This window comes from Epinephelus fuscoguttatus, linkage group LG11 (genome assembly GCF_011397635.1).
Source record: "Epinephelus fuscoguttatus linkage group LG11, E.fuscoguttatus.final_Chr_v1".
Taxonomy (NCBI): domain Eukaryota; kingdom Metazoa; phylum Chordata; class Actinopteri; order Perciformes; family Serranidae; genus Epinephelus; species Epinephelus fuscoguttatus.
The window spans coordinates 15,292,944-15,314,785 of record NC_064762.1 but is presented as its reverse complement, the minus strand read 5'-3'; the positions used below and the strand labels follow the sequence as shown (position 1 = coordinate 15,314,785).

Here is a 21,842-nt window from a genome sequence, read left to right as displayed (position 1 = left end):
CACTATATTGCTCCATTGTCACTTTCCCTCCATCAGTCGCAGCTCCCCGTCTTCCTCTCTCTTCCCTTCTTGATTCAGTCCATTAAAACTCCTGCCAAAGTGCCATTTACGCACGAGAACTGCCACTGAGAATAGTGAGGAATATATTTTGCTCGGGCAGAGAATCAGAGCTCTAGCTGGAAGAGAGGAACGTATTCAATATGTTGTCATGTATGAAAAGACCCCAAATGAACACTGTAAACAGACTGCTTGATTCCTATAGAGATCATTCTGTCAGAGGCTTTTTGATCCACATAAACAGTTGCACCATAACATTCCCACTGTATTAAAAACTCTGCAACATGTTAAATCTCCCTGGTGTCCTCCCCTCCCTGCAGAGACAAGCAGCTGTTGTTCCTGGAGGTCCTCCCCTCGCCCCCGGACCCCCCGGTGGTCCTCTGCCTCCTCCGCCTGTGCCAACTTTTGGAGGAATGTGCCCACCTCCCCCGCCGCCCCCTGGGGGCATGATGCCTCCTCCACCTCCCCCACCGCCTCCTCCGGGAGGACCCCCACCTCCTCCTGGACGCCCACCCATCGGAGGCATCCCTCCCCCACCGGGAGCACCCCTAGGACCTTCTCTGAAGAAGAAGAACATTCCCCAGCCAGCCAATGCACTCAAGTCCTTCAACTGGGCCAAGTTAGCTGAGGTGAGAAGAGTGCAGACACCGGAATATAAAATCTATATGATGGTTTGTGTTTGATTATAAACATACATGTGTTATTGTCCTCTGCTCAGAATAAACTGGAGGGCACAGTGTGGATGGATGTGGACGATGCCAGGGTTTTCAAAATCCTGGATCTGGAGGACATTGAGAAGACATTCTCAGCCTATCAGAGACAGCAGGTACTAAGGACAGCACAGTTCATCTCTCCATCTCACCACATAGTGCCAGAGAGGGACGGGGTCAGATGGGTTGGGTGGCTGCGGGCTGAGCTGGCTTGCATTTTTGGATTTGGCTCGTGTCGAGATTCTCTAAAATTTCTCCTGTTTTGCAACTTTTGATTTCTCAAGCAAAGTTGGAGAAGGGAGAAGGGGAAAGGTCAGATAAATACCAAAAAAAGCAAGAGTCAGTCTGAAGTCAGAGGAAGGAGAGAGGGGAGAAAGTGCCAGATATATTTTGGGGTTCATTAGACGCAACACTGTCATGCTTGAATCATCTCAAACGCTTTCTTACATTTGAATGGAATGCTGTTTTCTGCCATTTTTTGTTGTGGTTTTGATCATTTTGCCATTTGTGATTGAAAATGCATGACTGAGCTGCTCAGAATCGACTTTTTCTTTCTTGTGGCCTCAGTTTGCGATTCATTTAATCACTAGATCTTTATAAATAATCAGTAGTGTCTTTGTTAGTCGTACAGAAGAGAATGAGCATGTCTATTCAGAGTTCAAGATGTCAACAGGCACTGTGTTTCACCTCAATCTAACGGCCTTAAGCATGTTCAACACACATAATGAGATTGAAAATGAATTAATAAGAAGCGTCTTTCACAAATACAAAGACAGCATCTGCTAAATTTCGATCCTCAGTGTCGGCCTGTTGAGTTTAAACAGAAATATGACATTGATTTCTTTATGTGCACAGCATGTGAACTATAAGCACGTATCGATCGACTCAACACCCACTCACGTCTCACTGCTGCTCACTTCATTACTGATGGATCCATCGTCATCTAAGTGCCGAACGAGCTTTGATTGCTGTTTGTTTTTTATGGGCTGCTGTCACGTAACTGCTTTACTTATTCTAATAATGAGTGCTTACATCTTCCCTGCTTCCTGCCTGCATTTTAGGACTTCTTTATGATCAATAACAGCAAACAGGTGAGTGCACTTACAGTACAGTCCATATACAGATATGACTTTTTGTCGCTCCTCGTGGATTCAGTCAGACTTTGTTACACATGATGTCCTAGTGTCCTTCTCTTCTGATGAATCAATGTGTGTCCAACAGAATGTACGACCTGTTAGAGAGTCACCTGCGTTTAGTTGTGTGTCGTATGTGTGTACTAATCAGTGTGACGACCTCCCTGTGTGACTGTTTTCAAACTTCTGTGATGTATTTGTAGCTTTTGTTTTGGGATTTTGGGGCATGTGTCGGTTTGGTTGTTGTGTGTCTGTGGGTGACTCTAACTCAAACTAATATTTACATGTTAATATGTCTTGTTGCACTCTAACGTCTTCATCACTTGGCTCACAGAAAGAGGCAGAGGACGACACACTGAGCTCTAAAAAAGTCAAGGAGCTGTCAGTGATCGATGGCCGTCGAGCTCAAAACTGCAACATCCTCCTCTCGCGGTGGGTTTTTATCTGCGTCTTGACACTCATAAAAACATTAGTGACACACCAGAGATTGTGATGGAATTATTTGTAGTTTTCTCATTGTGTCTTAAGTTAATTTTACTTTCCAAAATTTATATTTGAGGATATGTAATCCTCCAATCCTTCAAGTTGGTCAATAAGGGACAATAAAAATTTAATAATAATTATACATAAATATGGCCGCAAGTAGTGGTTCCAAGGTTCAAGCCACCATGGACTGTATTATCAGTTGTTGTTTTTTAATACTTTTTATTTAACATTTTTTTTCAGTTCAGTAAGTACAGGAACAAAACAAAAAAATAGCATTACACAGGGGAAAAAAAGACAAGTATGAGGTCATGGGATGTTTACAAAGACATGACAAATTTTCCTAATTTAAAATACAGTAGGATGTCATATATGGTACACACAATAATCACGTGGAATCTGTCTCATTTGCTGATCAAGGCCTTTGATGGCTCAAATCACCACCATTAAAGATAACTAACAGGTTTTATGATGATCAGACAGACACCCCTTTACTTACCACCAAATCTCCACCAGGCCACACTTTTCTTTGGCAGCACCATCACCCCCTATTGGTCAATAGCGAAAACATTTTGGGGACATGCTTTAACAGCTTAATTAAAAATATCCACTGAGTTTGGTGATGTTCAGACAAACTCTCACCGATTCATGGCCAAAGTTTTTGCGAATGAACTGGTGACATCTCATGTTGATTGATTTCAATGTAATTGTACTCACATGGTTCAACATTGTTATGACACAAATCCTGCAGGTTTCATGATGATTTGTCAAACTGTTGTGGAGTTAGGTCTATTTATATGCTCAGCCACGCCCTTTTTGAATTTCTTAGGTAAACATCTTTGAAATGCAGTGAGATATCAACAAGCTTTATGAAACTTTTGATAAGCTTTGTCCAATAAGCATCTACAGAGAATTTGGTAGCAGCTGGACGTACGGTTAAAGACAGTGGTTCCCAAAAGTGGGTCATGGGTCCATTCTAAATTGGACCGCAAGTGACTCACGGATGGGATAAGTTTGTAAAAAACACACTTTGTTTTAGACTAGAGTAAATTTCTGGCACAGAGCTTTTATTTTGAAGTGCTGTTTCCTGCTGTAGAGTGAGTGACTAATGAACAGGTGATTAACAGAGACAGCAAACTAGCTCAATGACATGGCCAAATGCAAATATGATGCTGAATTTATTAAACTGTGTGGACCTTGAACCAGTGACTAAGGAGAAACGTGGACCCTGTGGCTGGACCAGTTGGGAACCATTGGTATAGGAGGATGTCTCAAAAATTTGTCTTTAAATAATTTAATAAGGCAGAAAATCTCATCAAGCTGACTTAAAAGGTCCTGGAGGCTAACTGCAGTGAGTGTAGATGATGTCTGTACCAGGTTTTGCGTAAATGGGATCCACAGCACAAGAGTTATGACTTTCCAGTGTTCAAAATTTTGACCTTCAATTACAGCGCCCCTGTTTGGCTGATTGGGGTCATATTTCTTGGACAGCATTTGATCATGATTTCGAGTCACCAGTGAAAATGTCATCTCTCTAAGATGAACCATCTCATTGAAATGCACAAACATTTAGGACTAGAAATAAGAATAAACCAGTGCTAAATCAGCTATCTGGGCTTGAACCCAAAAATATAAAATCAATAAAACAAACACATAATAAAGTGACATAAAAACAGCACACATAAGCAAACAGGGCTCTCCCACAACCCTCGACCACACCCACCACAGTACATCTTCATTACTAGGATAATCTGCAGGAAACTAGTGCCAGACCACATCAAATCAATTAATGTGCCATTATAAGCACAAATAAAGTGCTAAATATTTCTGAGTGTGATGATTTAATTGTAACTAAAATCTGTCTCAATATCTGTCTCAAGGATAACTAAAGTGATGTGTTTAACAATCTATCTGTTGTCTGCTGCAGGCTGAAGCTTTCAAATGAGGAGATCAAGAGAGCCATTTTAACCATGGACGAACAGGAGGACCTTCCCAAAGACATGCTGGAGCAGGTACTCTAATGAATGATGAATCAGATGTGCTTCGTTGAGTGATTACACTTTGAGTGCTCAGTGAAAATATCAGCAGAGTGAATTCGTGCCTGTCAGCATCACTTTCCTACACCATTTATCCATGTTGTCTGAGTCATTGCTAAATCTGTTCAGGATAACAAACATCAGCTAAAACTCTGATAACAGTTTATTGTGTTAAAGAAGGTTTTTTGGGATTTTGCAGTGGAGAGAGGCACGAGTTATGACATCAGAGATTTAGCTCCATTTACCCTCAGGTGAATATTTGAAATGTAAATTAAAGAGATTTTTCCTCCCTCACCAGCTGCTGAAGTTCATCCCAGAGAAGAGCGATGTGGATCTCCTGGAGGAGCACAAACACGAGCTCGACCGCATGGCAAAACCCGACCGCTTCCTCTATGAGATGAGCAGGTACTTTACAGTTTTTCCCTCTCACGTGTCACCTTTTTAACTCTGTATTAAACAGATATTAACCTCAGACGTGACAGCTTCAGGTCGGTGCAGCACTCTGCAGACCAGATCTGCTGACAAACAATAGCCATTGTTTCCTCTCAGTCACGGCAGATAAGTGAAACGACACATGGGTTTCCACTCAGCAGAGAACAATGGCTGAATATGTGAATCACTCTTAATGGTGTTGGTGAATAAATGGAGCCTGTAATGTAATAACAGTAATGACATGAGTCCTGTGAGATAAAAGGAACAAAGGAAACGTGTCACAACTCGGCCACTGACTGAATAAATACATTAAAACCAGCTAAAGAACACAAAACTAAAATAACTGGTGCTCCTGATAATAAAGGCGTACGTGTCAGTAAATTAATAAAGTTACTGTTTTGTTTGTTTTTAATCATTCACCGCAGTTTGCCAGTTTCTTCTCTCGTCATTAGAGCCCACAGTGGACTGGAGGACAGATGTCACTCTGGTATTCATTAGCTGCAAAGTCAGTGGGTTTTTAAGCCACAATGAGAAACGCTGCCAAAAATAAGCTTCGTTACCGCAGCTTTATATGTATAATTTACTGAGCACACAGGCGTCTTGCTTTATTTTGCTCGAGCACAATGTCCATGTTTGTGGCTTTTGTCTAAATTCGTGGATTTCCCTGTTTATAATTTATTATTTTTTTGTCTATTTTCGTTCTCCTCTTACTCGCATTTTCCATCCCCCGTCCAGAATAAACCACTACCAGCAGAGGCTGCAGTCCTTATATTTCAAGAAGAAGTTTGCAGAGAGGATAGCGGAGATCAAACCCAAAGTTGAAGGTGGGGAAAGTTTTTTTTTTTTTTTTTTAATTCCTTTTTTCTTGCCATTGAAAGTCTCTGTAGTCGTCTCTGACAGCCTCTAAAATTTTAATGTTTTATGTTTTTACATTTTTATATCTGCCAAGTTACCAAAATCTAAAAATAAATCAACTTTAATTCCCTAAAACATCCACATACACAGACTTTAACTGTTTAATATGCTTTTATCTACATTGGTAATTATATAGATAGCAATAGATTTATATTCTTTTATGTTTAAATTATTTATCTGCATAAAGTGGACTGTACGTCTTTTTACAGTAATATAATTTTAAGAGAACGTATGTGATATTTATTTCATTAATTTTGTTTCCTTGTTTACGTTTATTTTTTATTATTATCATTAATAATAGTAATTATTGTTGTATCATAATTAACAAATTTTTTACTGTAAAATGAAATATATATATATTTATATATTTAAAGTAAAATATAAATAATAATAAAAAATATACAAATATATATATATATATATATATATATATATATATATATATATATATATATATATATATATATATATATTTAATATTATCATTATTATTATTTATATTTTTTATCTTATCCTGTCTTATCTTATCTTAAAAACATATATTTTCTTCCCATTTTCCCATCTCAGCTCTGTCGAGGGCATCCAAGGAAATTCTACAGAGCAAGAGCATGAAGCAGCTGCTGGAGGTGGTGCTGGCGTTTGGAAACTTCATGAACAAGGGTCAGAGGGGCAACGCTTACGGCTTCAAGGTGTCTTCACTCAACAAAATCGCTGATACCAAATCCAGTATCGACAAGTAAGAACATTTTTCAGCTGCATGAAATATATATATAAAAGTCACATCTGGAAAGAGGGAATGTGATGTGAATAAAACTCCATATGGTTATTCATATCTGAGCTTACATAATAAAAGCAATATATACTGCATGTTTGACACATTCACTGCCTTGAAGGTTGGTCCGCCTCAATGTGTGTGCGCGTCTGTGTGTTTGCAGAAACATCACTCTCCTGCACTACCTGATCACCATCCTGGAGAAGAAATACCCCAAAGTGCTGATGTTCCAGGAGGATCTGAAGAGTCTCCCCGAGGCAGCCAAAGTCAAGTAGGTGGAGCTGCGGAGAGAATCTGCTGCATGACTATTGTGTGGTTTTCATTTTGTGTTTAACCATCGCTTTTTATTTTTCGCAGCATGACTGAGCTGGAAAAAGATATCGGCAACCTGCGCAGTGGCTTGAAAAGCGTGGAGAGTGTGAGTCACAAAGATCTATGACATAATACATGTTATGTATCAGCTGTACTGTTATACAATGTTTAGAACAGGTTCAGTGTCCTTTTTATTTGTACTTTAACTTCCTCTCCTGGATCACTTTGACTCACAGGAGCTGGAGTACCAGAAGAAGCGACCGCAGGAGCTGGGTGACAAGTTTGTGTCGGTGGTGAGTCAGTTCATCACCGTGGCCAGCTTCAGCTTCTCCGACGTGGAGGACTCCCTCACTGAGGCCAAGGAGCTGGTAAGTTACGGCGGACGGCACCACTTTCACTTATAGACACAGAGAGCCTGCATCCCATTTCCTCCCGGCGCAGCTGTTTCTACACGCCTTGTTGACCTCATCAGTCACCTTTGTTAGGAAGCTCACAGCAGGAGTGAAGTGTTTCAGCTTCCTGCCACAGCACTTCTGACTCTTTATTGGTCGGTCTGCTTGTTGCCATGTGTGCAGGTCAAAAGAGAAAACCAGGAACAGAGGCGGGGGATATTATTTTACACATTCAACCGAACATGCAATGGTGGGGAGAGAACTGAAAATCAGAAACTCAGAAGTACATAAGAAATTACTCAAGAAAAAGTGAACATTAACGTTGAGAAACCCACTCAAGTAAAAGTAAAAAAAGTACCTGCTTAATAAATCACTAAAAGTGCATTTTATTTTCCATTTTTTAAAGGTGTATTTTGCCAGTGCAAAAAAACAACGCTTTTGTTTTTACTAAAGCATAGAAGGCCGGTTCATCAAAGCATAAAAGGCCGGCTCAGCAAGTGTTAACAGTCACTTTGGTGGCATGTGTGAGGGATTTATGGGGGTATACTGGTGTAATGGAACATAGTATTAATACCTATGTTTTTATTAGTCAATAATAACCCGAAACTAAAGGTGCTTTCACACCTGACCTGTTTGTTTGGTTCGGTTCAATCGAAGTGCAGTTCGTTTGGGCAGGTGTGAACACAGCAATTGCACTCAGGTGCGCACCAAAACAACCGGACTGAGACCTTCTTGAAGACTCTAGGTCTAAAAGCACCCTAAGAATCCTGAGAATGAGCTATATATATCTATATAATAAGCGAGTCCTCCTTCACAGAGTTCGCTGACAAACAGTGGTTCAATGTAGGGCCACTCAGGTTTTTGCGACAGGCACTGTAGTTCTCCTACATGGCTGGCACATGGGAGAGGTTTCAGTTGGTCGCAGTCTGCAACCTCACCACTAGATGCCACTAAATCCCACACACCAGACCTTTAACAGCTTGATCAGACAATGCTGCGACATCGGCTGGTGTCATATGAGCACACCTGGAGGCTTCTTTCCTCCCCTTTGGCCTCGTCTGATGACCAATCATAACTTAACTCAACAGTTATTTGTGGAAACGTGTTCATCTCTAGGGCTCTATTTATTGGAGCAACACTCTCATTTTAGTGTAGGGTGCATCCATTGATTAATCTGCCAGTTTTAACAGAGGTTTTAACGGCATTGTAGTGAAGTAAAAAATATATTTCTGGCTCAAAGATATACTCAATTAAAGATTAGAAGTACAGTTTAAAAAACATACTTTTTTAATCGTGTGTTTCTTGCTACACTTTACTACCCTCCCCTGCTAACATGTCCTTTTGTGAATGCTTTTGTCAAACTTAGATTTTAGTGTGGGTGGCCTGTTTGAAAATTAGAATAAGTTCTTCCTGATGGCTTGCCTGGGTCTGGACCTTTGAATTCGCCCACCCCACGGAGTTCCAGTTGACTGAAGATGGAAATGGAGCGTAACGGGTTGACAATTCTGTCTCACATCAGGAAACCTCATGGCTAATGTGTCATACCAAAGCAAAAAAAGAAACAGCCATTTTAGCAAAAACAGGCCTTCTATGACCAGAAACCTGAGTGTATTTCCATTTCGACAGGAGTATCACACCCTGAAGTTTAATTGATGCATCTGTCCACATGTATCGATGCTGAATTTGTAGCTCTGAGCATGTTTTTCACCCTATAGTGTGCTCCATTGACCCAAGTGCTCAGCTAGTCACATGGCAGCCATTAGTTTCTGTGAATCATTTACAGTGTCCCACGGTTAAATATTTGAGAGTGTTTACAGTGGTCCTCTGTGCTTGTGATCAGGAACCAGAGAACATGCCGACCCTTTAAACAGCTCCTTGCATCTGGTTTGAGTGTAAGTGCGTAAATACCAAGATATACAAGAAAAGTGACATTTAAGGGCATTTTTGTCACAGACATCGAGTCCTGTTGTGAGGACGTAAAAAACGCATCACATCTGAATGCACTGCACATTAATGAAGTAATAGTTAATGAATCAGTTGAATGCATTTTTGCTCCACCTGACAGTTTGCGTGTCATCAGCAGATCTCTACACATCTCAGAAGGTGTGTGTTCTCAGCATGAGCTCACATCTGGATGTTGTCCCTTTTAACTTACTGTGAACAACACTCAACAAACACGTTGCCTTAATTTGGGCTCTGGCTCCAGTCTCTGGCCTCAGCTGTAATCAGTAGCTGGTCAGATTTGGGTTAACATAGGCTTCAAAGCCCCGACTACTGGTGCCCCTGCTCTTATTTCAAAGAGCTGCGACCTAATGAGTCTCCTGTAAAACAGTCAAAGACGGAGATAAACATGGTTCCACTGTGTCCTGTTGTTAATCTAATCCCTGTGTGCCCCCTTTCTCTTTGCTCCCACAGTTCCTGAGGGCAGTAAAGCACTTTGGTGAGGATGCCGGTAAGATGCAGCCAGATGAGTTCTTCGGCATCTTTGACCAGTTCCTGCAGTCGTTCGCCGAGGCTCAGCAGGAGAACGAGAACATGCGAAAACGCAAAGAGGAGGAGGAGCGCAGGGCCAAAATGGAAGCTCAGGTGTGTGATCGTTCACTGTTTACATACCATGAAAAGAATCAGAAAGTGTTTACACCGTGGGGTATAATCCAACGTAGGTTTGTGCAGTGCTTAAAGAAAATTTTAGAATTCTGACAACTGTACAATAAAGATTAAGAGCACAACACCAGCAGGGAAAATGTTCCATTGGTTCACAAGCAAAAGCACATCATCAGTTAAAGCCACACCTTCAAGGGGGCATAAGTCCCTGCTGTGCTGGACTGGGGTGCTGAGTCAAACAGGGTCAAGCCAAGCCAGCGTGTGTATGGAAAAGGGCAAAAGGAGAAACAGCTAGCCTTGCTCTGTCTGACCAAAATGCACCTGTAAAGCTGTTAAATTTAAATAAGTGTATTTCCCAAAAATGTGAAACTATTTCTGTGATGCAACAGTTAATGAATTCAGAGAGAATCTTTATTAACACAGTAGTTTTTGTTTCTGTGTCACCAGCTGAAAGAGCAGAGAGAAAAGGAGCGAAAGGCCCGGAAAGCGAAGGCCAACGGGGAGGACGATGGTGGCGAATTTGACGACTTGGTGTCAGCGCTGCGATCAGGAGAGGTCTTCGACAAGGACTTGTCCAAGATGAAACGCAACCGCAAGCGCATCAACAGCCAGGCCACAGACGCGAGCAGAGAGAGACCAGTCACAAAGCTCAACTTCTAAGCGGAGGTCGAGGTCGTCGTCCTTGTTTTGCTCGCCCACCCCGGCTCATCATTAGTTTCCCTCTGGGTCGAACTGACACGCACATTCCTCCGCACCCTCCTCCGTTCCCACCCAGCTCGGCCTTGCATCATCGCCGCAGAGCCACACACAGCACAACATGTTCAGACCTTTCATCCTCTGAAGTCTTGATGTTAAACGGAGCAGAAGCCAAAAGTTGTTTTTAACGACCAAATGAGATAATTCCCTCTGGAGGATCAGGCTGGTGATATTTTAACAAGTTGTCGTGCAGGAGCAGGACGTGTTCCCAGCTGGAGAAGAGTTTCCTTCAACGTGTAAGAGATGCTCACGCTTGTTTGATAGGAACCGTTCTGTGCTGTTTTGTACGTCAGAATCTATGCACAGAGTGAAATGTGCAGCTAGCAGACTCCTTCAGGGCTCGTTGCTTGATCCAAACAGGAAGATGATTCCATTAAAAAACAGAAGGGGCCATTTTGTACGGACTGATTTCATAGATGGAGCGAGGCTGCTTTCATGCCTGAGCTGTCCAAGAGATGATTTTTTTTTTGGAGAAAGACTGAATCTGAACTTCCCCTTGTCGCTGACCTTCTCCTGCAGTCAGAACCATCATGGGACTGAGACGCTGCGTCGTTAGACAGACGTGGTTTTGACCGCAGGCGACACAGCAGTTTTCTTTTCTATTCATCATTATTGACGTGCAGCATTTATATATCTGATCACTGTATGTTTTATTTGAACCTTTTCCTGTTAAGAGCTGGCCTTAACTCTGTTGTTTTAATTGTTGAGTGGGTACTCTCAAAGGCCTGGGCCTAATCTGCAATTTCTCAACAAGTGTGGACACTCGTGTCATAGATTACATATATCTATATATAAGGTTGCGTGCTTGGTACACATGCACATATAAATCCATGATAATTACTATGCTAAATGACATTAAAACAATACCCAGTCAATGCAATACACTTGTTTCTCCTCCTGTGAAGGGAGTGCCCTCCTTTATGTTTTTATTGAATAGTTGAAATATGTTTTCTGAACACTGGCTGGATTCACACTGCAAAATAAACAAAGAAAACAAAAAAAAAATCTGTGTGTGACCCACATGTGATGTTTTCGTTCTTGCAGGAAACATCACATGTTGAATTTGTCCCCTCAGCTGTGTGAATCCATCCAGTGTCAAACACCTCCATTGGACTTTTATAATTTAAATATTGCCTTCCATTGTACAATGACCTGATAATAATAAATGGGAGAAAACAGTCATGAGTTTTTGTATTTAAGCACATGCACTTGAATGAATTCTTACACAACATTTACATGGAGTCAGAAAATTGTTTATTAGCACCGTGACTATGAACAGGAATGAATGCACGTAGAAAAAAAGGACTGAAGAATCTTAATCTTCAAAGACTCTGATAGACAGCAGACTGAGAGCTCCATCTAGTGGTCTGTAACTGCTATTGAACAGAATACTTGACTGTGACTGTCTCATTTTTTTATGTGCAGCATGGTGGTGCAGTGGTTAGCATTGTTCCCTAACAGCAAAAGAATTCCTAGTTCAAACACGGGGTGGGGGAGTTTGCAGATTCTCCCCGTGTCAGCATGGGTTTTCTCCAGGTACTCCAGCTTCCTCCCACAGTCCAAAGACATGCAGGTTAATTGGTGACTCTAAATTGCCCATAGATGTGAATGTGAGTGTGAATGGTTGTCTGTCTCTATGTGTCAGCCCTGTGATAGTCTGGTGACCTGTCCAGGGTGTACCCCGCCTCTTGCCTAGTGTCAGCTGGGATAGGCTCCAGCCCCCTGTGGCCCCTAACAGGATAACGCCAGCTTCACTCTCATTTGGTTTGCCTCACTATATTTGTGGGGGTTTTCAGCACTTTGTCCCTGGGGATGCCTGCTGCTCAAGGTCTGGCACCTGGTCGTTACCTTTTTACAAAGCTCTAACGACCCCTGAGCACTCTAGGGGCACACGCCTTAAAACATCCACAGAGAAAATAAAAAGACAAGAACATACAGGCAGAGGGCAAAGTCTCACAAGAAACACGCACCGCTGCACACTTCTAGTGGGTCAAGAGTGATGACTGAGTCTGTGCGTTAAAAAAGCACCTTATGACTAATGTTTAAAAAAAAAAGAATTTTGTTACGTATAACCATATTTAATAACACCTGTAATCGAGTCTCACTTCAGCAGAAAACCATGTGTCAGCTTGTCGTCTGGCTCCTGCACAAAGCGTGACACTCCAGTGTAAAAAGCTCTGCCGGCAACTTCCACCACTACAGCCTTGAAGTCTCCGCACTTGGTTTCCTGAGCAGAAACACAGAAGAGAATCACAGACATGCCTCTGTGAACAGAAGTTTGTAAGTTGTATTTTTAGTTATAAACCAAAGTACTTTTGTAACAATAGTAAAACGTCAATGACAAAAGTCGACATTATTAAAAAGGTTCTTGTCAGCCGTAAGTCATAGAAAAGTATAATATCATTATTAATAGCTTGTGAGACTGTGTGTGTCATCATGGCATATGTCATCAAGGGAACTTTCTGTATTTTTCAACCTGGACCCTATTTCCCCATTTTCTTGTGTCTAAGTGACTGATGAGAACAAAACTTTTTGAATTAGGTCAAAACAGGCTGTGTGCACATTTGTGTCAGTTTACGCCTACTCAAAGTGCTTGTTTTTGCCACTGACTGGCTCAGATTGTTTAGCTTTTTACTGTTTGTTTAAACGGAGTCTGGTGGGTTTGGCGATTGCGACTTTGCAGCTGCTTACATAAAAAGGATCTTACTCTTTAATAAAAAGGTCTATCTCTGTATCTCTGTAGGGATCCTTTCCAAATTGTTGTCAGACACTTATAACAATTTGAGCCTGTCAGTGGCAAAAACGAGCACTGCTGGCTGCAGTGCTCTCGCTCAAACCTGAACCAGTTTAATAAATCGTTGTTCAAAAGAGTCACTTAGACATACGTAAAAACGTGGGAAAACAGGGTCCAAGTTGAAAAATACCGAAGTTACCTATTAACATCTTATCAGCACACATGCAGGGTGGGGCCAGAGCAGGGGCACTAAAAGAAACTCTGGTACCTCAACAGCTTTCCCTGTGAACTGGGATCCAGTGGCTCCACTCTGAAATGTCCTGGTCTGGTTCAGCTGGATGAGACCTTTGTGATACTGAAGAGCCACTCGGGCTGTCACACCAGAACCAGTGGGGCTCCGGTCCACCTGAGAACATGTTTAAACCAGTTAAAGCCAGGTTTCAGATAGCTTTCCTCATAGCGTCAAACAAAAAGGTGTCCGAAAAATACCTGAGCTTCAGCAAACACACAGATGTTAGCAGTGGGATCAGAGGAATAATTATCTTTGCCGTCAGTGAGGATGGTGCTGTAGAGGAAGGCCAGGTCATCACTGGTTGGGTGGTGCAACTTCACCTAGGAGAGAATAAGACAAAAATACATCAAGACTGACAACTAAGCTGCGAAATCAACATATGCAACGTGGCCAAATGTGTCCAACTCCAAATATCTATCTATCCATTTTTATCTTTACCTTCATCTATCCGGGGCTGGGTCATGGGGGCCGAGGAGATCCCCTGATCAGATGCCCGAACCACCTCAACTGACGCCTTTCGACAGGAAGGAGCAGCGGCTCTACTCCGAGCTCCCTCCGGATGTCTGAGCTCCTTAACCTATCTCTAAGGCTTAGCCCAGCCAGTCTACAGAGGAAACTCATTTCGGCCAGTTGTATTTGCGATCTCATTCTTTCAGTCACTACCCAGAACTCATGACCACAGGTGAGGGTTGGGACGTAGATGGACCAGTAAATCGAAAGCTTTGCCTCCCGGCTCAGCTCCCTCTTCACCACTAAAGTCCGGCACAGTGCCCGCATCACTACAGAAGCCGCACCAAACCACCGATCCATCTCACACTCCATTCTACCCTCACTCATGACCAAGACCCCAAGATATTTGAACTCAGTAACTCTCCCAACCCGGAGGGTGCAATCCACTGGTTTCAGGCAGAGAACTATGGCCAAACTCTTTCCACAAACATTGTGTAATGAAAAAAGAAGTTTCTGCATCTGCACTGATAATACCGTGTTGAATAGTTTAACACAGCATTTCTTATTTCCTGTCAGCTGCACAACCTGAACATGTTACCTGAGCTTTGACAGCGTTGGTCACTGCTGTGGCTGCATCCACCAGATCTCGAGTCCTGGACTTGGTCACATCGAGGCCAAACCTTTGGGCATCTACAAAGGCGTAGAAGGCTCCACCATAGCTGATGTCAACCGTCACATCACCAAACCTCTCCACTGTCACCGTCACATCTGGTGGAGAGTCATTTAGTGAATCCTGCGGAATATAAAAACACCAGGAAATTCTTCGGGGTGAGTGTCCTACCTGTAGCGAAGGCGAACGCTGGCACGCTGAGAAACCTCACTCCTCCTGTTTTACCACCCGAGTACTCCACAAACGCCTTCACCAGCCCACAGGGACAGTGGATGTTCACTTCAGTCTCTGGTGACTTTGGTTCTTTCACCAGTTTGTAGTCCACGGCATAGCGTCCCAGTGCGATGACAGCATGTCCGCACATGGTGCTGTACCCCTCGTTGTGCATGAACAGCACCCCCAGATCAGCCTCAGGTATCTCACTGTCCACGATCAGGGCTCCATACATGTCGTAGTGTCCCCGTGGCTCGTACATCAGCACCCTCCTGAGGTGATCCAGGTGTTCCCGGACATAGCAGCGTTTGGAGAGCACGCTGTCACCTTTGACCTCAGGGTAGCCGCTGTGGATGATCCGTAAAGGCTCTCCACCTGTGTGCATGTCGACCACAGAGAGCTCGGCTCCCTCATGAGGTGGAAGCTGCATCTCCATCTCTGTGCTGAATTTAACAAACTATTAAAAATAAAAAAAAAAGCTTTATCAGAAAGTTTTCTAACATCTTTAATGATCAATATTGTAGATTTACGCATGACAAATAAAAGGTTGGTTGCTTCTGTAATTCATCATTATTGTACAATTTTAAGGGTCAGTGGCTGATGATAGTTTTAAAATTGTGTTTTAAATGTGATACCCAGTAGACTTCTTATAAATTCAGGGATACCCCCAAACTGGCAATGTCAAGTACCTCACATGTAGGGCTGCAATGATATGAGAATTTTCATAGTACAATAACAGTCTCAGAAAATATTGCGGTGTCACGGTATCTCAGAATTTATAATATTATAAGTCAGAACGACTCTGAAAGGCATGAAAACAGAAGGGTTATTGCTGTAAGCAAATGTACACAGTATTATAACCGTCAACTTTTATATCAGGGTATACTTTGAAACCGGGATACCCTCCTGAGACCCTGCATCCTCATATAAGTACATCATGTTTTGGGTTTACGTGACCTTATACTTCATTATACTTAACTTAGACCTGTTGTCCTCGTCTGTGGACACTTTTTTGTGCCATCTAGTGGTAGTAAGAGCACAATACACTAATCCATGAAAAAACAAGATGGCAGCCATCTCTGCCAAATCAGTCTGCAGCTGACCCCGACACAGAAGTGGACAAAGTCCAAAACCTGATCACATTTTATGGCTGAAACTTGTTCACTTATTTATGATTAATAATGTTCAAAGTTTGATTCGACAACAAATTTGTCCAATTTTAGCAACAGTAACAAGATAAGATACTGCTAACTAGGAAGTACTCCACTGAAGACATTAGGACTTTATTATCGTCTTGTTTGAAGACATTGGGACTTTATGTCGTCTTGTTTGAGGTGATTTGGACGTAATTATCGTTGACAACTTAACTTTTTCTATACTTATCGGGTCCCACTGAGCCAAAATACCTAAGAAAAGTTTAAAAAAAAAAGAATACCAAACAAAAGTTCAGGTTTCAGGAGGTTAGCTTCAATGCTACTTCCAGGGAAAACATCACTGCGCATGCCCCAAGCTGATTGGCCGTTGCCCCTCTGCTATTTGCTAAGAGATGTCCGTAGTTGTCGGAAGTTAACGGTTCTTTTAAAGAAGATAGTAGCCGCGGTCAACTTATATTGCGAGAACTTAAATGAATAGTGGGAAGACATTTCAGTGTCCTCTAGCCGCGGGATAATGTTATAAACCAAACCGCAGGTAAACATAATTAGCATTAGCATAGAGTGGTTCTATGGGAACAAAATGGCTAACTGCTAGCTTAGCTTTTCAGTGACAACGGGGTTTTTTGTTGTTGTTTTTTGCTTCCGGTGTGTGTTATTATTCAGAGAGGCTGGTACCTGGACAAGAACAGTGTTTCAGGATCTCAAGCACATTTCTGAGAGACCTGCCAACCATAAAAACAGCAGGACAGCTTGGTAAAATCTGGCAGCGCATACAAACCGGGACTCGAGCACCGTAACAGCAAACTGAGGAGAACAGGTATGTGCTCAGTCACCTGTTATCACCTGTGTTCTGGTTTGGTATTTATGCACAGCAGTTGTTGCCCAATCATTTTAACACCTAAAAACGCCACTGGTTATCATTGAATAACAAAAAATAAAGGTTTTTATAAAATACTGATTTGTTGATATAATATGTTACCAGCTGTAATCGAGCTATACCTCTCTTGCTGCTCGTTTTTAATTATAAAATTTCGATATACATTGACATACTTTTTTTTTTTTTTTTACCGGAAATAAACTGGGTAATTAACCAGTAAATAAACTGACTTTATTACTTATTTATTCAATTGGGGGGTAAAATGACTGGGAATAATTGCATGTTAGTTGTAAATAAATTTGGGAATTTTTTGGACATTTAAGTTTTACTCTACCTACTTCTTTTTTGACACTGTTATCTTTGTCTTGTTTGTTTTTTAAATTTTTTATTTATTTATTTTTGGTTCGAAATAAAGTCATTTATTCATTCATTTATACATTTTTCCCCTGACAATTAAGTATGGGAAGTAATCTGCAGAGTTAAACAACAATTTTCCTTCTTCTTTCATCTCTGTTGACTGTAGCTTTAACTCTGTTAAACTTGTTTTGGCATCGTCTTCATGCAGAATCCCTGCAAACAAATCAAGTGTAACAGAGTTTCTGGGCTACAAAAACTTCAGTCAGCACAGATGAAAGAAAAAAGAATATTGCTGTGCAGTTTTGAACCAAACCTCTCGGACTTAAGTGTCTGGAAAATGCATATGGTAAACCCAATGCATCCCTGCATTCACATAACCAATGATCATTAAATAAAGAGTGACTTTTAGAAGTTATGGCAGCTGCAATAGACGTGAATGAGAATCGGAGCTAAGGGCGTTAGTGACTCTCCAGTAAAATGCTGTCGCTAATTAAACTAATATAACTCTTGAAATGATTGTATTTACCTGCTTTAGATCTTATCTGGACTTTGGCTCAAACTTCTGCAGCACTCGCTTTTTTTTCTGCGCAGGCGTATATCCGTTTGCAAAGACACTAAAATGAGACATTAGTGCCACCCTGTGTTGTGGAGGGCTGCGTGCATGAAACTTTCAATATACTGTAAATATATTAATTAACATGCTTTAAGAAGTAATCTATAAGCTACAATTGCCATATCAGCACCAATGATGAGGAAAACAGTCAGTGGAGAGGAATTATTTTCCAGAGGAGATGTGAAGACTGCCAGTGCCACATGTGACTATACACTCACCGGCCACTTTATTTGGTACACCTTGCTAGTACCAGGTCGGACCCCTTTTGCCTTCAGAACTGCCTTAATTCTTGGTGTCATAGATTCAACAAGGTGCTGGAAACATTCCTCAGAGGTTTTGGTCCATATTGACATGATAGCATCACACAGTTGCTGCACATTTGTCGGCTGCACGTCCATGATGAGAATCTCCCGTTCCACCACATGCCAAAGGTGCTCTATTGGATTGAGATCTGGTGACTGTGGAGGCCATTGGAGTACAGTGAACTCATTGTCATGTTCAAGAAACCAGTTCGAGATGATCAGAGCTTTGTGACATGGTGCGTTATCCTGCTGGAAGTAGCCATCAGAAGATGGGTACACTGTGGTCATAAAGGGATGGACACGGTCACCAACAATACTCAGGTAGGCTGTGGTGTTTAAACCATGCTCAGTTGGTACCAAGGGGCCCAAAGTGTGCCAAGAAAATATCTCCCACGCCATTACACCACCACCACCAGCCTGAACCATTGATACAAGGCAGGATGGATCCATGACACCAAATTCTGACCCTACCATCTGAATGTAGCAGCAGAAATCAAGACTCATCAGACCAGGCAACGTTTTTCCAATCTTCTATTGTCCAGTTTTGGTGAGCCTGTGTGAACTGTAGCCTCAGTTTCCTGTTGTTAGCTGACAGGAGTGGCACCTGGTGTGGTCTTCTGCTGCTGTAGCCCATCTGCTTCAAGGTTGGACGTGTTGTTGGTTCAGAGATGGTCTTCTGCAGACCTTGGTTGTAACCAGTGGTTATTTGAGTTACTGTTGCCTTTCTATCATCTTGAACCAGTCTGGCCATTCTCCTCTGACCTCTGGCATCAACAAGGCATTTTCACCCAGAGAACTGCTGCTCACTGGATATTTTCTCTTTGTCGGACCATCCTCTGTAAACCCTAGAGATGGTTGTGTGAAAATACTCAGACCAGCCCGTCTGGCACCAACAACCATGCCGCATTCAAAGTCACTTAAACCTCCTTTCTTCCCCATTCTGATGCTGGGTTTGAACTTCAGCAGGTGGTCTTGACCATGTCTACATGCCTAAATGCATTAAACTACTGCCACATGATTGGCCGATTAGGTGTTTGTGTTAACAAGCAGTTGAACAGATGTACCTAATTAAGTGGCCGATGAGTGTATGATTCCAGGTAGGCGCCTTTGTTGTTCCCTGTGCCCTTCACGTTTCCTTTCTGTCTCTAATGTCAACCATTAAATAAATCAACAACAATCTTTTAAAAAAAAAAAAAAAAACAAGAAGAAAGAACTGAAAAGTGAACTTGGTTGTCGCAGCTGTTCATGTTCACAAATATGTTTTGACTTTCCTGCATCAACAAAAACATGTGTAAGATAAAGCCTGTTTGCATGTTGAAGTTTTCAATGCATTTACATAGAGACTGACTTCTGTGTCGCATGACAGAGGCAACTAAACAACAGATGGTGAGCAGGCATCGGTTTTCATTATTCATTTCACTGTTGACAGGTTCCCTGGATGCATGCAACCTCCTTTATACATCTGATATAAAATAGATGTACTGAATCAACTGACAGTCACATGCTTACATCACAGTTCATACTGAGCTGATTCGCAGTCACACAGAAAATTAGAAAGCATCATCACTGTAACCATGCTGTTTTTTCATGTACATCATTGTTATCATTTTTATCCAAAACAGAATAAACAACAGCAAATGTTTGCATCACCAAGTGTGGTGCCAGTTCATTTAGATTTGCATAGTGGTGTGTAGTAACCCATTATTTGCATTACTATCTAATCTTACAAGTAGATTAAGATAAACTCACTCATACTGAAATAAACAATTAAATTCAGTATTAGAGCAAATATACCTGAGCAAGAGGCAGAATAGTTGAAAGAACGTACAGTTAGTTTGCTGCAGTAACCTGTTGAAAATTCACATCTTGTTTAAGGAAAATAAATCTTTCACAAGAAAATTGAGCATATGAATAAATAACAATACAAATCTATTATTAAACCGGCATCATTGCATTCCAAATCCTATTTCACATGCATGGGAAAACACAAATTTAAAAGAGTTTCTAAACAGTTCACAAAATGAATACAGTGCAGTGATGGAACTGAGAAAGTCCTCCACTGTATTCTAAAAATGGATAAACACTAACACACGTATACACACATATTATAAAAGGTGTGCTGAAAAATCATAAAGAGTTGATTATGTCTCATCAAAACAACTCTGACTGAGGCTTTGTTATTGTAAGGCACATAGTATTTATTACCTGACAGTTAGGGATGCACAATAACATAGCATGTCATTGTTATTGGTCAATGTTGGCTTTAAAATGAGCTTTTAGAATCAGCCAACATGCTTTTTCCTAATTTGCACAATGATTGAATATTACATACATTGAACAGTATTGTATTTTATGTCTCCATCTGCTGGTGGGCCGTCACGATAAGAGCGTGCATGCATAATATGATGTTAATTCCAGTGCAGAAGAGACTTGATGATCATCAACATTAGGTAGGGAAAAAAGTGGATATGTCGATATCAGTATCGGTCAAATGAGGTGTTACATATCGGCATGTCGGATATCAAAAAATCCAATATCGTGCATCCCTACTGACAATTAAAGGAATACTTCACCCCAAATGATCATTTCAATATACATTACTCAATCTGTGTTACGATGAATTTGTAAAGAAAAATTGGAGGAATACAGGTTTTCCCGCATGTCTCTACGGTGATTAAAGAATCCAAAAATGGAGAAAATTCTTAATGAATTTAAGTAAAGGGCAGCCACGTTTATCAACAGCAAAACTAGATCAAAACATCCATTTTTACAAAGTCTCACGCAACTCGTGCAGTATTAAAGAGTGTACATCCCCGTTTCCACCAAACACTTTCAGTATGATACCTTTGGAACCAAAAGTAACCGCTCAGACATGGTACCTAGACCCTAGGTCAGTTTAGGTAGTTTAAAAAAAATTCTCAGACTACAGCTGCTGCAAGAGGAAAGCAAAACATCCTTTCATTTTATATAGTTTACTTAAACTCTTCACAGTATAAACAGCCAGAACTTGGGCCTGAGTGATTATCTGCTATTGACCAATCAACAGACTGCAGTGTCCACAGCTCCACCTTTTAGTACCAGATCTGTGTGCTAGGTACCCAACAGAGGGGGGACCAAAAATGGGGACGGTACGGAACGGTTCCATTGGTACCATCCACAACTTTTCACAGTGGAAACAGAAAAAATGCGTACCGAACTGAACTGAACTGTACTGCTTGGTGGAAACAGAGCTTATATGGCCACCTAGTGAAAAAGCGTCGTGCTCAGCACCTTCTTTCGGACTGCTCCTCCTTTCTTGTGTAGCCACTCCAGACACTTCAAGTTGAAATTCTCTTTACTTTTTCGAAAGGCGCTAGTGATGTCACTGCTGCTTCTTAAGCAATACTCTTGTCTACTCTCACAACAAAGACAGTAAAGCCAATTTTTTTTTTTTCTGGAGGGTGATGTGCTTTTGTAACGGTTTGCTTTGTAAGCTTGTGGTTGTCTATATTGTCAGCCCTCTGTTAATGTAGCATTACAGTAGCTACTCGGCTAAAGTTAGTGTCAAGATATTGATGTCATAGAAACAAACCCATGCA

General features: G+C 41.5%; 2 protein-coding genes and 1 long non-coding RNA gene across 6 annotated transcripts in view; 2 read left to right on the top strand and 1 right to left on the bottom strand.

The window, feature by feature from the left end:
* The window catches only part of LOC125896769 (disheveled-associated activator of morphogenesis 1-like), a 75,723-nt gene extending 63,943 nt beyond the window's left edge, over window positions 1-11,780 (top strand). For 2 of the 3 annotated variants that reach the window (XM_049589630.1, XM_049589629.1), the window contains exons 14-26: window positions 378-686; window positions 776-883; window positions 1,829-1,858; window positions 2,235-2,332; window positions 4,311-4,395; window positions 4,718-4,824; window positions 5,587-5,675; window positions 6,334-6,502; window positions 6,702-6,809; window positions 6,896-6,956; window positions 7,087-7,218; window positions 9,658-9,828; window positions 10,294-11,780. In XM_049589630.1, the coding sequence (XP_049445587.1) occupies window positions 378-686; window positions 776-883; window positions 1,829-1,858; window positions 2,235-2,332; window positions 4,311-4,395; window positions 4,718-4,824; window positions 5,587-5,675; window positions 6,334-6,502; window positions 6,702-6,809; window positions 6,896-6,956; window positions 7,087-7,218; window positions 9,658-9,828; window positions 10,294-10,506 (1,680 nt within the window). In that variant the 3' untranslated portion in view covers window positions 10,507-11,780. The remainder of the gene's footprint in view (window positions 1-377; window positions 687-775; window positions 884-1,828; window positions 1,859-2,234; window positions 2,333-4,310; window positions 4,396-4,717; window positions 4,825-5,586; window positions 5,676-6,333; window positions 6,503-6,701; window positions 6,810-6,895; window positions 6,957-7,086; window positions 7,219-9,657; window positions 9,829-10,293) is intronic. The other variant, XM_049589631.1, reaches the window with a different exon arrangement.
* Window positions 11,781-11,849: 69 nt separating this feature from the next.
* Window positions 11,850-17,935, bottom strand: LOC125896771 (trans-L-3-hydroxyproline dehydratase). The gene is made up of 6 exons (XM_049589634.1): window positions 17,876-17,935; window positions 14,920-15,418; window positions 14,677-14,846; window positions 13,826-13,948; window positions 13,605-13,742; window positions 11,850-12,829 (listed from the first exon to the last, which is right to left on the bottom strand). The coding sequence occupies exons 2-6, from the start codon at window positions 15,395-15,397 to the stop codon at window positions 12,704-12,706; spliced, it is 1,035 nt and encodes a 344-aa protein (XP_049445591.1). The 5' UTR covers window positions 15,398-15,418; window positions 17,876-17,935; the 3' UTR covers window positions 11,850-12,703.
* Window positions 16,385-21,842, top strand: part of LOC125896772 (uncharacterized) — a 29,141-nt gene continuing 23,683 nt past the window's right edge. For both annotated transcript variants that reach the window (XR_007450341.1, XR_007450340.1), the window contains exons 1-2: window positions 16,385-16,650; window positions 16,779-16,932. This is a non-coding gene — a long non-coding RNA (uncharacterized LOC125896772). The remainder of the gene's footprint in view (window positions 16,651-16,778; window positions 16,933-21,842) is intronic.

What these genes read in the sequence shown, in the direction of transcription:
- LOC125896771 (XM_049589634.1), bottom strand. Translation starts at nt 15,397, where the DNA reads ATGGAGATGCAGCTTCCACCTCATGAGGGAGCCGAGCTCTCTGTGGTC. An exon ending in CCAACGCTGTCAAAGCTCAG is followed by an intron (nt 13,949 to 14,676) that starts GTAACATGTTCA and finishes ATTCTCTCCTAG; the next exon opens with GTGAAGTTGCACCACCCAAC. An exon ending in TCACAGGGAAAGCTGTTGAG is followed by an intron (nt 12,830 to 13,604) that starts GTACCAGAGTTT and finishes GTTTCTGCTCAG; the next exon opens with GAAACCAAGTGCGGAGACTT.